The following is a 15,808-nucleotide window of genomic DNA, read 5'->3' as shown; positions in this document are numbered from 1 at the left end:
TTCTGACATTTAGGGAAAATGTAGGAAACTTTTTTTTTTAGGGAAAATGACTGACGAATGTTGTTTGTTACAAATTTAAATGTCCTCTAAGAGTTTTTTTTAAAGATTTATAGCCCTTTATTAACATTATCTTCATTTTTTCTAAACAAGTTCGTTGCATCAACTATTTTACAACTTTCTGTAATTAATCATTTAACTAGCACATTTTTATTTGACAAATTTTGTGTGCTTTCTGACAGTCCAGTTGTTTAGCATAAAGCCATTAAGCATAAAGAAGTGGCCCTCCTAAAGGTACTTAAAACTAAAACAGCGATCTTCATGGCCAAACACGCTGCTAAAGAAACCAGAGAGTGAAAACTATTAATTTTTTAATCAAACTTACATTAACTAAAAGGTTTTTTTTCTTGTAAATTGCTCGTTTTTCTCTTCAAAGTAGATTTTTGTTGATTTGTTCGGCTTTTTTTTTTAAATGTTAAAAATTAGAAACAAAATGTTTCCGTTTGATGAATTCGACCTTTGTTAGTCTTTATACCGTCTCTAACATGACCGCTGATCAATAGATCATCAACGTGAAACCTGAGAGGAGATTTCCTGCACATGAATGCAGCTCGTGGGTTTAAACCGCAGCGGAAGTCACAGATTCAAACCTTGTTGGATTCTGTGTTTGGGGGGGGACATCCCATCCGAACCATTTATCCTCATGGCATCCATTACCTGATGCCATCTTTTAAACCAGGGTTCATTCTCGCCTTCAAATTTGTTGAACCCTCCACAGGCGTTGGCCTCTGCCGTGGCCGGCGCTCTACTCGTCAGGAAGCGACATGCAGGGATAAAAAGCTGCAGTTTGCAGCACTTTAGTCCTAAAGGTACGTGCTGTTTCTGGCCACCTCTGCACAAAACACTCACCAAACACAGAACGCTTGCAGAGAATGAGGGGTCATATCAGAACTGCAGGGGGGTTGGGGGCTCTTCATTTCACTCCTGCCTTAATTAATCCCTCCCCTTTCCTCTCGCCGCTCGGTCATCTCGCCGCCTCTGCTCGCTGCTTAACTGTTGCCAGGCTGCTAATGCAACACGCGAGCGCGCTCTTGTTTTGTCTGCCGGCTTGATTGCACACCGTTTTAGACGCACAGGATGTTGCTGTGGGTTTTTACCTGACGAAAGGAACACGCAACACACACTCAACGCAAACCCCCAGTGTGTTTGAAACTCTGACTGATCTCCAGCTGCACCTGAACCATTTCTGGTGCAAAATTGACCCCCACCCAATCAAACAAATAAACGCTCCACCTAAGTAGTGATCTAAACCAACATTCGACAAATAATGATATAAGATACACATTTTCCTCCTGCATTATTAATGAGGTTCTTGAATAATTTAGTTCTTACATCTGAGAAATGTTCCTTTGAGAGGAACCCATTATTTACCTCCATCTGCTCAATTCAACATGTGTGACTTTAAAGAGCCAACCCCAATGAAAATGATGATTTTAAAATGTTCTTGTAGCCTTTTTTGATGATGTCTTCAGAAAAATACATAAAGGAAATTAAGAAATGGAGATTAAGACTGCATTTCTGAGGATTTCTTTGGTCAAACTGTTGTGAATCAGGAGCTGTTGGAAAAAGAGATTTGTAAACGTAGAAAATACACTGGAGAGAAAGAGGGGGCGGGGTTGCTCCCTGCCAACAGTTCCACCCACAACTAAGAGGCAAATTTCTATTGAATTCCTGTATTCTTTTGAGTTTACGTCCCACCGGAGTAAAGTCATACTTTTAGAATAAATGTATTTAACAAAATACGAGACTAAAAACTGACTTTTAACACCTACAGTGCCCTCTAGTGGTTGTTGCTATTTATGTTTTTTTTTTTATCTCGATAATTCGCACCCAAGTCCGACCCCCAGCCAAACTATGCATAAAAAAACAAAAACGCAACTGCCGCTCTGCAGAAACTATGTCCTAGAAAATGAATGACAAATGAAAATGAAAATTTGGGTAGAAAACGGCATAATCATAATTAAAAGATCCCTGGGAATGTTTTTAAAATAGATCAGGCAATGATTAGAGTGGGAATTTAAACTTAAATAACTATACTTTTATTTTTTTTAAAACAGACAAAAATCTAGATACCATTTACATCATATTTGATGAGAAATGTCAACTTGAAAATGTGAAAATGACGCTTAAAAATGAATCCTCTGTTAAATGATTTAGAAAATATAAGTAGAAATTTTGGATCCCTGACCAAAATGAGGTCATGAGGGAAATTATCTCAGACCTCCAGTGAAAAAAAACAAAACGTTCATTCTGTGGGCAGGAGGAATCTGTTAATGCACGTCTCCTGAACATTTTGTGTCTAATCACTCCAGTGGATGTGCTGGAGAAAGCTGAGCTCAGCGCAGAATGGAGGCTGTGGTTCCACAGCCAGCTTCAGAGTCTGGCAGAAGGATCCAGTAGAGCTGTGAGGGATGAGGCTAGAGTTTCCACTGTGAGGTGGAGGGAAGCTTCCCACCGCTGGCCTGAGCTGCTGCTGGTGTTAAGTTGCCTCTGATGAAGTGAAGAGGGACCAGAGTGGTGGTGGGGGGAGGGGGTGGATGTGGTCATAAAGTAAAGAAACAAAGCAAAAGGACAAGAGGAAAAAAAAAAGAGCAATAGGAATCCAGTAATGGGAGGCGAGACGAACCACTCTGCCACACTGTCAGCCTCTGCTGCCGACCGTTACCTAGCAACCTCAAGCTGCTGTTTGGAGATGGCTCTGTCTTGACAAGGTCTGCTGAGGCTGACCGCCAACAATTCTGGCCCTGTAGTGGCGTAAACATAAACCCCGTCCTCCATTAAAACAGGCAGCTGTCAGACAACCAAAGGCTCTATGCAGGAAAAGAATCTATCAGTGTTTCCAGTTGACACCCTCACATCGACTTCTAGGTTTTCTTAACATTCCTGCACTGCTCACACCGGCCTCTGAAACAAGTGACCACTTCCGATAAAACAGTCTATGTAAATGCGTGTTTTGGTAAAACTCTCGCGTTCAAGCATCGCTATGCAAGTTTTACGTTCGTTTTCGGGCTCTATGTACAAAATGCGCCATTGAACGCGCGTTGAAAGTTAAACCAGTTGAACTTTGATCAATCAGGGACTCGGTATGGGTGGCGGCCTTTTTAAAACATGGAAGAATCCACTACTTAAAATTGATCATGGAGGAGAAATTGATAATTGAGGATTATGTCCAGAAGAAGATTCATGGGATCTCGCACCAAGCCTCTTCCAGCTGTAGGCTCATGCGTTAGTATCGGGTAGCGACAATCCAATGCATGCTAAAAGTGCCCTCAAAAATGCCTGTTTTGCCTGTTCTTGAATGTGCATTACTTTTCCGGTGTGCATGTAGCATTAGTTGTAAATGCACATGCATGGATGTATGTGCTCGGCAGTGAACCAGCAGCTGGAGCATAACACCCAGATGTGCCTTCATGCCAAACAATACGATTAGTTTTCCTCCCTCCTCTCTCACAAACATGTACAACTTTCCTGGTTCTTAACAGACACCCTTCATCCCGCTGTGACAGTGTGCTGCCACAGCGGTGAGGATGTGGGCGGCTATAAGCGGTCTTTGTTGGTTCGCCTCCTTCCTGACCTGCCACCCCCCTCCTGTTTTTTTAACTTCCCAAAAAGTAGCACACAAAGGCCACTTGTCCTGGCGCTGCGAGGGCCCCACCCCTGTCAGCAGCCTGGCACGGCGGCCGTCCCTCGCCGCAGGGCACAAAAGTGGGGGCTTCTACACAAACTCCACAGACTTTCACTGATCCGCGACATCAGCGCTAACATCCGTTCGTTCAGCAGAAGAAAAACCAAACATGCTGCTTGCCTGGAAAATGTTGCCTCCACATTCTTTAAGGAGTCAGGGGCATCACAGCAGAAGTTCACGCTCAGGTGAGAAGAGGGTCAAACCCACTTGATCCAAGGAGGGTATCCCTTCCACGCCCCCCCCCCCCGGCCCCCCTCCCCTCCGTCCTTGTATCTTCTTCGTCCCCACCCTCTCTCCCCTTCCCAGGACTCCTCTTGGTCTCTCAGTGAAGGGAAGGGGCACCAGCGAAACCCCCCGGCTGCATCATCTTTTCACTCCAAGCCTTTCGGGATCTGGGGGAGGGGGGGCAGAGTACATCCGAAGGCGGCCTGGCCGTACGAGCGCAGCAGCCGGTGATCGGACGCTGCTTTTGTCCTCTTTTTTTAGAAATCTCCCAGGAAGGAAAAAGGCTGTGGTCAGGGGGAATGCGACGGCTGAAAAACTCTCCTCCTCCGCTCCGTCAGCTGCGTCGCATCTATTCACTGCGCGTCCTTATCCCTCTTTTTCCTGCTCTTTTCTCACTGCCTTTGTGTTGGCTGCTAAAAAACCAGCAGCAGCAGTGAAGGATCTCACAGGAAGAAAAAAAAAAAAAAAAAAGGAAAGGAATTTTTGACTAAATCAGAAGTGCCAGCTTGAACACGCGGAGCTGCGCTCTCTGGGCTTGCGCAATTTACTCCCCGGCTGCAATTACTTCATAGGACCCGCACACATAACACACTCAAACACAATCCCTCCTCCTTTTCACCCCCCCTCCCCCCTTTTTATGTTTTATTTCAGATCTGCACTCCTCCGCCTGCCCCTTTTTCCCCCCTTTCTCCTACAATTATTAGCTTTCCATCCCTCCCATTTCCCACTTTCACTGACATCTACGCTGCATCCCCACACCAACTCCCCCAACCCTAACATGATTTTTTCCCCGATAACTGGGAAGATGTTAAACCAGTAACACCCCCCCCCCCCCCCCCCAAAAAAAAAGAAAAAAAGAAAAAAACACAATAAACCACAAGAACAATGCAGCATTCAAGCTGCTCCAGCAATAACATTACAGCTGTGGAGTTGGCTGTTTTTCGCACCATCAGGGAAGTCATCAGAACAGAGTGTGTTGACTTCACAGTTTTGTCCCTGATATTATAAGATGGAAGCTGGGGCTGGAAAAAAAAATCCACTCGGAATAACAAAGAGTGTCCCTGCGAGTCCGGGGAACAGACAGCATGACAAGTGCGACCGACGTACGGAGAGCCTGGCGCAGTCACACGCCACAAGCGATTATCTGTGACAGTCAAGTGGAAAAAGAGGTGGAGGGAGGAAGCGCCCGTCCCATCCCGACGATGATGCGCGTTTGGCTGGACGCGTGTCGTTTGGAAGCGTGTGTTGAAGCAGAGACACGGCTCGTCATTTGTAACCTGCAGAAGTGACACATCTGAGGGAGTGTGACCATCACAGGAAGCAGCAACTTCCTGCCAGCCACGCTCCTGCATGCACAGTCTTTTGATGGATGGTGGAGATGCACTGCCCCGTCTGGTCTATCTGCCTCTAATAACATCTGAAATAATGCAGGCAATGGGTGTGTAGCTGACAGCAACATGTCATGCTTTAGTCACAATTACCCTTACGGGTGGATATGGGCTTTCTCCAGGCAAAAATTGGGCAAATATCAAAGTCCTAGATCGCTCAGTGAACCCGTAACGGTGATACTGCAGGGGGCAGGACGTAGCGAACATTTATACAACACATAAGGGTAGGTAGGGGTAAAATAGGTGAGACTCACAAGGATTTTTCATTTTTTGAACCCCCTCAAACCCAGCGGACTGCACAAGGAGTCCGTTAGTGCTGCTCAAGTGATAAGTGTGAGCTCCGTGCGTGCAGCTTGACTGTTAAAAATTAGGAAATTTGACAATCAGAGCTTAGTTTGTGTGGCTATCCTATGGGCACTTGTGCAGCATTGCACATGGTCTGCAAGAAGCCAGTGCCCGCATCTTCGTCTATAGTGCGGCGTAAGGACACCGACAGGGATATCACCCGTCCGTAACTTACATTATCCTTACAAACACTTCACAACACACTTACATAACACCATCGTCTACATTCCATTTTCATGACATCCCTTTAGATGGCCGTACGAGCCTGAAAGGAGCTGCGAGACACACCTGTGTTCCTTCTAAGATGCAACCCCTTCTGTCTTTTGCTGAGTCAGTTCAAATCCCAGCAATTCTTCAATGAATGGGAGATGAAGCTGTGTTTGCTCATGAGTGATGACTCTGTTCCAAACTTTCATAGACAGGATTTGATCCGAAAAGCAAAGTATCAGAGGGGATTGGCTTTGGTAGAATTGGAATCTCTGCATTTTGCAGATGGCTTTGTCCGTTATTTGCTTTTATATGACCTCCAGTTTGCTGGGATGAGAGTCAACAGCTCGTGTCTCTTTGATACCGTGGTTTTCAGATTGAAAAGGATGGAACGTCTAGTCACTCCCACATGTGCTCTGTTCACAAGTGATTGAAGGATGGATGGGTAAAGCGTCTGTAGTAATGTAGACTTTGCACCAGAGTGCTGCGATGGAGGGAAAGTTTATAGAAAAGGCAGCACACTCATTGCAGCTGCTAATTTACATTTCAACCCTCACCAACAGCCACAAGTGGGTTATAAATAAACAGAAGGGTGTTTATTTATGTGCAGGGTGGCTGAGGTCCCCTTTGAATTTAGGGTTCATCTGGGAGCCACCACATCTTTACAATAGGCAAGGTGAGGCAGACATTTAAACAAAATACAACCTAGACTTCTGATGAGGTATAACCAGAATGTCCAAGAGAAAGCATCAGACACTGGATACGATGGAGTGAGTATATCCTCCGGCTGACCCAAGAAGGCCCACTAAGTGGACCCCTACAGACGTGGTCGGGCTATGTTTGCATTGCTGAAACAAAAGATAATAGATGGATAGAGTAAATAAAGATATCCAAAGAGGAAACCTTTATGTATTTACAGCAACAACAGGATGACATTGGAAAGACTTTTTTGAGAATCCAAAGGCAAGAGGGAGGACTTTGATAGGTCACGTTTGGGTTAACCGGGCTTAATTGTTCTTGGGTTGAATTAAAAGTAGTTTAAATTACTTTTTAAAAATTGCTCAAATTTGTGGATATTGTGAGACAGCAGCTCTGTTTAAACAGGTCTCTAAAAAAGGAGGGTGTTTAATAAATAGCCTTGATGTTTGAGTCCAGCAGTGGAAGAACATGTCTTTACACGTCTGAGGAGGACGACTAAACACTAATGAGAACAGACTGGCTCAGCAGGACACCTCCCTACAAATAAACAGCTCTTCTTTTCAGGCGAGAGCAGCCAAACATGGCCTGTAAACGGTAAATTGACTCTCCATATCTGCCTAGTTTTTACTGTGAAACAACACAAACGCGCAGTGAATTCTAAGACTAAACCCCATTTCCTTTCGTTTTATTCCTTTCAAAATAAAAACAATCAAATCAGACAACACTGCTTGTAGGAATATGCAGCAACCCTCTGTTTGCTGCACGTGCATCAACTAAATTGCAATTTCTGGAAACTACTTATTTATAGTAAAAAAGAGAAGAGAAAAAAAACGTGTATATGCTTATTCATTTTTTGCAAACAAATGGGTGAAATTACTGTTTGAAGGTTAAAAGTCCTTCACTATTGTCTGAACATTGGACTCAAACTTCATGAAGCTAAACTATAGAAAACGCATAAATAAAAATATATTCATGCTTTGACCCATTCAGACTTTCATTAATAAAGCTATCATTTATCTTAAAAGGTGAAGGTTCAACGGCCACTTGAAAAGATTTATTTTTACCACAAAGAAATAGAATATAAACATACAAATACTGTTTTAATTGGACAAATCCTCGCTTGTTCTTTTGTATTATAGTGTCGACCTTCAAGTGTTTGGCTCTACGCATTATCGTATGAACAAAATATCATTAGCATCACCAAAAATAATGTATCTTTTCATAATTTTTTGTTAAAACAAACTAAAACTAATGTGATTTTATTAAAAGTCAAAATGTACCACTGCAAATTCCATGAAAAGATCGAGGTATCCAAAGCTATTGGGCAAATTGAGCTATTTTTCCTTTTTCCAAGTATGATAATATATTTATTACTTGAAATTCAAGGTTGGGACTCCAGCTGCACTGCCTGCTTAAACCCTGACCCTTGGCATAGTAAAACATCAAGAGCACCAGTCATTTCCTGGAAGCCCCAACAAGTGGCCCAAGCCCTTTTTTGCAGTCTGTGTGGATTTAGCATTGAAAGCAGCCCTCTTCTCTAAGCGCCATAATTATACTGTACTCGCCCTTTTCCTGCAAGCGTTGGAACTTGGCTGCTGAGAGGAAGCTGGATGTGGAGGCCCATTAAATCCCCCTAAAGCACTTAAAGGGATTTTAAGAAAGCAGGCGGTAAAAGCGGGCAAACCTGCCGCTTGGAGAAGAGACCTCAGCTCACCACATTACGAATGGAGGGTTGGGAGTTCGTTTCAGATGTTGGACTTGGGTCAAAAGGGGTTAAAGCTGTGCAGCAGTTACCCCCTCGAGAATACGGTGCGTATTAATGGTAGTGTTTTTATTGTTTTTTTCTTCCTTCCTTAGACTATTTTTCTCCCAATGCGGTATATCTTTGCCGTTTGCAGTCTTTGGCTAAAAGAACGACTGTTGTCAGTGATGGATGGTTCCGACTGTTATCCTTTCAATAAAAAAAAAGAAAGCTGTTGGATAAAATAGATGTTTTGATCTGGATATAATATGGATTCTTTTGGACAAAAAAAAATTGAATTGAAATTGAAACGTATTCATGAGCATTTTCAACTAGGACATTTTTAAATTCAGACACATTTGTTAGCATCTTATTATGAAGAGTTAGACTTGCTCAACTGTTTTCTCCCAAAATTACTTTCTCACATACTATGAATAATTAGGGCTGTTCAACACTTGAATAATACAAGCCTTAACACTTAAACTGTTTTCGGGTCAAAACTGACCACAGTTGAAAACGGGTCAGTTTTGACCTGGCCATAATATAAGGGTTAAAGACCCACTCCAATGAAAATTGTGTTTTTAACATGTTCTTGTGGCATTTTTCTGATGATGGCATATGAAAGAACATTAAGCTCAAAATTGCATTTCTGAGTATTTCCATATTCAAATCGTTGTGAATCAGGAGCAGATGAAAAATGTCTTCTGGTGATCTGGTGTTGCTCCACGCCGACAGTCAGAGGCAAATTTCTACTGAACTCCTGCCGCTCTACAGAAACTATGTCCTAGAAAACGACAACTTTTGTTTCCTTTGGCTGATATCGACAAAACCATATTTAAAAGACCACTGGAAATGCTTTAAAAATAGATCAAAAGATTATCAGAGTGGAATTTTAAGAACCTCTGTTTTTTCCCAGCTAACCCTGCTTCCTCCTTTACTGTTGATCACCTAGACCAGGTAATTTTAGGTTCAGACATGGCAGGGGCGGAATGAAAAAAGATGACAAGTGGCTCTAAGATCTGGAGCCTTTGGTGGGTTTTCATTGTGTCCGTAGTGTTAGACATTATTTTTCCTGACAGAACATACAGTGGTGGACAAAATTGTTGGTACCCCTCAGTTAAAGAAAGAAAGTCCACAATGCTCACTGAAATGACTTGAAATAGCTAATTTTTGCAAATTCCAGTCTGGCTTTTTTATGATTACCTTTCAACAGTGGCGTCCTCCTTGGTCGTCTCCCATGAAGTCCACTCTGGCTCAAAAATCGACGAATGGTGCGATCTGACACTAATGTACCTTGATCTAGGAGTTCACCTTTAATGTCTTTGGAGGTTGTTCTGGGCTCTTTGGATACAGTTCCAACTATCCGTCTCCTTAGTTTGTCGTCAATTTTCCTCTTCCGGCCACGTCCAGGGAGGTTGGCTGCTGTCCCGTGGGTCTTAAACTTCTGAATAATATGTGCCACTGTTGTCACAGGAACTTCAAGCTGCTTAGAAATAGTTTTATAGCCTTTACCTTTACGATGTTCGTCTATAATGTTGTTTCTAATGTCCTGGGACAATTCTCTCCTTCGCTCTCTGTTGTCCATGTTCAGTGTGGTTCACACCTTTTCACCAAACAGCAACGTGACTATTTGTCTCCCTTTAAATAGGCAGACTGACTGATTATGGGTTTGAAAACAGCTGTGATGTTAATTACAGGACATACCTGAGTTCATCATGACCCCCTGGGCAAGAAGTTCTAAGTCTTTTATGGAGGTACCATCATTTTTGTCCAGCCCTATTTCATTCGTTTTTTTTTTGTTTTTTTATAATTCTGTTAATCAACAACTCAGAAGTTATGGCTGATTTTGATTATTTAATTTTCAATAAATTTTAATTTATTGTTACTTTTGAACGTTTCAAGTCATTTCGGTGAGCATTGTGGACTTTCTTTCTTTAACTGAGGGCTACCAACAATTTTGTCCTCCACTATACTTTTGTTTTGGTTGTTTTTGTCAAACATCGCAACCCTGAAGAGCCAAACATGGACCGGGAATGCGATGTAGCCTCAATTCGACCCAAGTAAGAAAAGGAAAAAAAAAAACACCCTAAAAGCCTGAACAGAATAGTGCCTGAAGAGGCAATTCTTCTTCATCCCACTTCTAAAAACTAAACCCATTTACACCTCACCTCACGCACAATGAATGAATAATGCATCACAATCTTAGCAAAAACACTGTTCGATCACTTAGTGAGTAGATTATAAGCTAAAAACCTGTGATCAAAAATAAAAAAAATACAGGAGTTTGTCTGTGCTTGCAGCCCCGATCATTTTACAACACTGATGCACTCAACAGGGTGACGCACTTCAGACAGAGGACAGAAAAAAAAGAGGTGAAGCATTAGTGTAGTGTTTTTTAGGTGATGCATTTTTAATTTCTTCTCAGTAAATATTTATCCGGGAAGCTCAGGTTTATCCACCCAGAAACACCTGCTGCAGTAGTAGCAGCCAGGGTAAACACCGCCCTTGAGGCATGCAGGCAGACACACCAGACCCCCCCCCTTAACCCAGAGCAGTGGTCGAGATAACAAACGCGAGTCAACACGGCCTCTGTGCCTTTTGTTTTCTATCCTCAACCTCTGCTAGGAACAGAACTGACAGGAAAACATGAGATGGAGAAAAAGAAAGGATAAATGAGAGCATGCGAATGCAAATGAGTGTGTTTTTGTTTTCTTTTATTTAAGGGCGTAGGAAGGCTCTATTTTAAAGCGAAAACGGCTCCCCTGTCATCTCTGGATCAATTTCTGAGAGCAAAAGGCAAAAAAAAAGAATATATTCTTATTCTTTTGACAAAACGGGGAGATTAAAACGCAGCAATAGACAGGTCAGAAAATGGCATTTGTTTTGAAAGCGCAATCGCTTCCCCCTTCCTTTTCTTCCCAACCACTCTTCCTGCACCTCCTTTTCCTCCGCCCGTAGTGTAGAGACACTAAAGTTACAGAGAAATGGGCACAGTGCCTGGCTAAACACCGCCCTGCCACCAGCGCCGCCACCCCCCCATCTGGAAAAACAGAGTGAGTGAAGGAGATGCGGCGGCAGGTGGTCTCCAGATGTGGTGGCTCTGGGGGACAGGCCACTCCTGCGCCGTTGAGGGGCCACTCCAGACCTCCTTTCTTGCCCCTTTTGCCTTTAATCGCTCCCTCTCCTCCTCCTCCTTCAGTGACGGGAGCCATCTGGCCTGGCAGGAGTGCGCAGTCCCACCCTCCCCAACACGGCCCCTGAATGCCACTCTGGGAGTAAATAAAACGCATGCAAAAATATGTGCACACAATACCTCCTGCCCCCCCGAGAAAAAGCTGTCACACGGCTATTAACCCAACAAAGCTCCAGCCCAGCTGTGCTCCATTATGATGAAAAAACTCTGGGGTCGTGGGGTTGCGGGGTCCTGCAGGCTTACAGTCACCCATCAGACTCTAGGAGGTGTCCACTTACAGCCTTTTAAAGCTCACTTTCATAAAGAGTTACAGCCATTTCCATCATCATCATGATCATTATCATCATTATATCACGAGCACCACCCTCCGAAGATAAACTCCCAGCCGCTTGCTCATCCTCCGGATGATATTTCACACTTCCTCCGGTAGCCCCGCCCTCTTCCCCAGAAACCCCACTATAAGTGGAGTTCAGGGAATGTCACACCTGAATACAGTGGTGGACAAAATTGTTGGTAGCCCTCAGTTAAAGAAAGAAAGTCCACAATGCTAACTGAAATGACTTGAAACGTTCAAAAGTAACAGTAAATTTAAAACATTTGAAAATTAAATACTCAAAATCAGCCATTACTTTTCAGTTGTTGATTAATGAAATAGGGCTGGACAAAAATGATGGTACCTCCATAAAAGTACAGTAATCAACAACTCAAAAGTAATGGCTGATTTTGATTATTTAATTTTCAATACATTTTATTTTATTGGTACTTTTGAACATTTCAACTCATTTCAGTGAGCATTGTTGACTTTCTTTCTTTAACTGAGGGCTACCAACAAAATTTGTCCACCACTGTACCTGACACGGGATATTTCCACGTATGTCCAAAAAAATAAAAGCACGGAGGCTTGGAAATAATGGAAAAAAAAAGGTCTTCAGTCATTTCTTAAGAATAGTTTGGGAAAAGGCCATTTAAAGCCCTGGCTGCTTTCTGCTGGAACATTTGGTCTTCAGATGCCTTAAAAGGATTCCTGGGTAATTGACGGCACTGAAGTAGAACCTGGTACCAAGAGAAAGGTTGTAAAGACCAAGAGGAAACAGACTAGTTCTAGCATTAAAGAGTCCAAAACTCTGGTTAGTGCTGAAAACGCATCGTGGTTCAACGCAAAAACTAAATTAGTTTCCTTACAATTTATTTGCTTAGTATGTTTTGTCATAAAAACAGGACAAACGTCTTGTTTTTCCTGATAATCCTCACAGGCTACTCTAACTGTTCTCACATGGGAGATGTTCTCTGCTGCGTGTTGGTCGTCAAATGGTGGGAACTGGAAGGATCAAACCACAGTATAAAAACACACAAAACAAGATAACAACGGTGGATTACAGACAACAAGTTGAAAGCAGCCACTGCTTCCAGGAAGAGATGGACCGCCGCGACAAAAGAGAAGATTTTCCAAGAATTACTGCTCACAAGATTACTGTTCCACCTTTAGTTATTCTGTTCTTCTATCCTCGTTTCTTATTCTTTTTCATCAGTTTCCCCCACGGCTCTGCACCCCCACGTTACGGCCACAGACCGTGGCAAAATGAATTATCTACACAAGGTAAAGCAATTGGTTAACCTTTGAAATATCCTAGCATAAGATCTGCTACTCCTTTTTTTTTCAGCAACAAAAAAAAAAAGTGAAGAAATGCACAGAAACTCGCACAATTGGCCGCCACTTCAGAGAGGATATTCAATATCCATGAGCTTTTTTCATTTCGCACTGATGAATAATTCAGGCTGACCTGCCCAGCGTTGAGTAAGGAGAAAAAAGAAAGGGAGAGACACGGAAAAAAAAAAATTGGGGAGGTGTGCAGAGGTAGTTGTCTGTTTGAGTAAATGCAGCTGTTGCTGTGACATGTGCAACAAAAAGAAAAAAAAAAAGAAAAAAGAACGGCCTTCTCCCAGCGCATGTTTGACGACAGATAATTGGGGAGATTATATCAAAGTGATGCCATTTTCGGAGCATGTGCAGTAAGCCCAAGCCGCTCTGCAAACATGTAAACAAGATTTGCACGGGCTGAGGACAAGATGGATAAACAATGGCAATGCAATTTCCTAAAATAGCCAAATGATTCATCTCAGTTGTAACAGTCGGTGTATGAAGACAAAGTGGCTGCAGATAAAACCCCCCCCATCTAGTTATAAAACCCTGAGGAGCTGTAGATCCATGACAGCTGGAGTTCAACCAGTGGTCTTCCAAAATCAGGCAGACAACAGGTTAAACACATGCATGCATACGTACGCATCCTAACCCTTTAACACCGACATTCTTTTGACTATTGTAAGAATTCTACCAACTATAGTAATTCCAGTGGATTCTGAATCGAAAAAAACAAGATTTGCGCTGATATGCAACACTTTACAATAGTGCTTTATGTAAATCAGCGGATTTGCGTGAACGGTCAAAGAGTAAAGTTTTTTTGGAACTGCAGACGACATCCCCGCTGTCAAAGAGTTAAGATGAGTGCAGATGCATTCTGCTGTTCCCTTGAGGCTTGTAAAGCCCCGTCAATGAAACATACGATTGTTTTGCATGTAGTAGAGTTATCGCGAATTATTTGTAAGGCTAATGTAAGTTGCACGTACTAATGACTATCCTTACTGAAAATGCAAATGCTGCACATGTTAATAAGAGCCTGTAGGACGATGTCTACACAAACTGTGCTCTGATTGTCTAATTTTTTTTTCTAACAGCCAGGCTGAATGCAAGCAACGCTCATATCTCACTGGATCAGTACTAATGGGCTACTTGCACAGTTCGCGGGGTTAAAAAATAATGGAATAAAAAATCAGTACGACATAACTGCGTCTCACCTACTTCACCCTAGCCTGTTGTATAAGTGCTTGCTACGACCTGTCGCCTCCAGCATGCCCGTGGAATAAAATCTACATCACCAATTTTGCTCTATGGGCTCACTGGGCTCTACTGCCTTAATTTTTACGGCAGACTACCTGCATGCCCCGAACAGGTTCGCCCATTGTTCGCCTGCGGACAACCCACATCCAGTGTGATTTCAGCTTAAATATGCCATAAAACTTTTAAAATAAATATTATTCTAGTTTATTAAATTGGTCATAAAAACAAAAAAACTTTTTAAATGTTTTTGCTCAAACCTATGAGAGAACCAACAATTTCTAGTCTATTTTTTGACCACATTTTCATCACTAGATTTGCCTTAAAACATCCAAATCTACCTAATCCTTTTATAACTTACTTAAAAGCAAAGAAACTGAGAGATCATAGAACATAGAAACAGCTTTGTTGTCTTGTTTTGACTGCTCCACTCTTTCAACACAATTTTATCAAAAAGGTATAAAGTTATTATTTTGAATAAAGCGTGAAAAAGCAGTATGTCGTAGAGCCATCATGGTCATCAAAGTTTTGCTGACTATGCATTATTTTGTGTTTCTATGTCATTTAGCGAATAAATGTTTACCTATTCAAACACTAAATTTAGTTGTAAAGAAAGTTGGATTTCATGAAGTTCAACAATTGTATTAATCCTTTTTTTGAGTTTGTAATTCTGACTTTTTTTAAATCTAGCTTTAAAAATGGGTAAAACGTTTTAGAGGTTTCTAAATCATCACCCAGTGCTTTATGAATATTGCTACTTCAACGGTTCTTTTAAAGCCTCCATATGCCTTGGATGTCATCAATAAAACCATATATAAACCCCTATGGTCTGAGAATACTGGGATTAAACATCTGGCTGAAAAGCATTCCGCTTTAACGCCATCAAGAGACATCTACAAACGTCTGTTATGTAATCTGAAACTGAACAGAAAAGATAAAACACAAGGAAGCGTACGATACTTTAACCGTTTGATTTGAAGATTTGACTAACTAGATGACTTTTCGAGCAGAAATAAGACCTCTGACCCCATGCAGAGGTCAGCTGGTAACACCCACTCCCACACAGAAACACTGGAGCTGTCACATGCAGGGGGAGAGCAGCTGTTCCTCGTTTGTACGAAGGCTGCGTCCTCTCCACGGGTTGGCTGCTTTTGCAGAAACAATAAATCCCTCTGCGAAAACAAGTGATGAGTTGGAAAGACCAGCCATGAGAAAACAGCCACGGACGGCTAGGAAACGGCAGTGGGAGTGGGTGGGGCTCCACACTACGATTCTTCAGTTTTTTTCCTCAGGGGGAGGAAAAAAAGATGCTTCTGTGGAAAAGTCTATTTTTCAAGCTAAAATAATAATTAAAGCTAAGAAACAGAAAGTCAAT

General features: G+C 42.3%; 1 protein-coding gene across 10 annotated transcripts in view; it reads right to left on the bottom strand.

The window, feature by feature from the left end:
* Positions 1-15,808, bottom strand: part of LOC101175355 (C-terminal-binding protein 2) — a 104,264-nt gene that overhangs the window by 17,446 nt on the left and 71,010 nt on the right. Inside the window, exon 1 of one of the 10 annotated variants that reach the window (XM_023949172.2) lies at positions 3,863-4,592. The exons of the other annotated variants lie outside the window; for them this stretch is intronic. Coding sequence (XP_023804940.1) covers positions 3,863-3,884 — 22 coding nt within the window. The 5' untranslated portion in view covers positions 3,885-4,592. Of the gene's footprint in view, positions 1-3,862; positions 4,593-15,808 lie in introns of those variants that run through there. 10 annotated transcript variants of the gene reach the window in all.

The sequence above is a fragment of the Oryzias latipes genome, chromosome 19 (genome assembly GCF_053564925.1).
Source record: "Oryzias latipes strain Hd-rR chromosome 19, Olatipes_Hd-rR_3.1".
Taxonomy (NCBI): Eukaryota; Metazoa; Chordata; class Actinopteri; order Beloniformes; family Adrianichthyidae; genus Oryzias; species Oryzias latipes.
The sequence above is the reverse complement of the archived record's forward strand: the minus strand, read 5'-3'. Positions and strand labels throughout refer to the sequence as shown.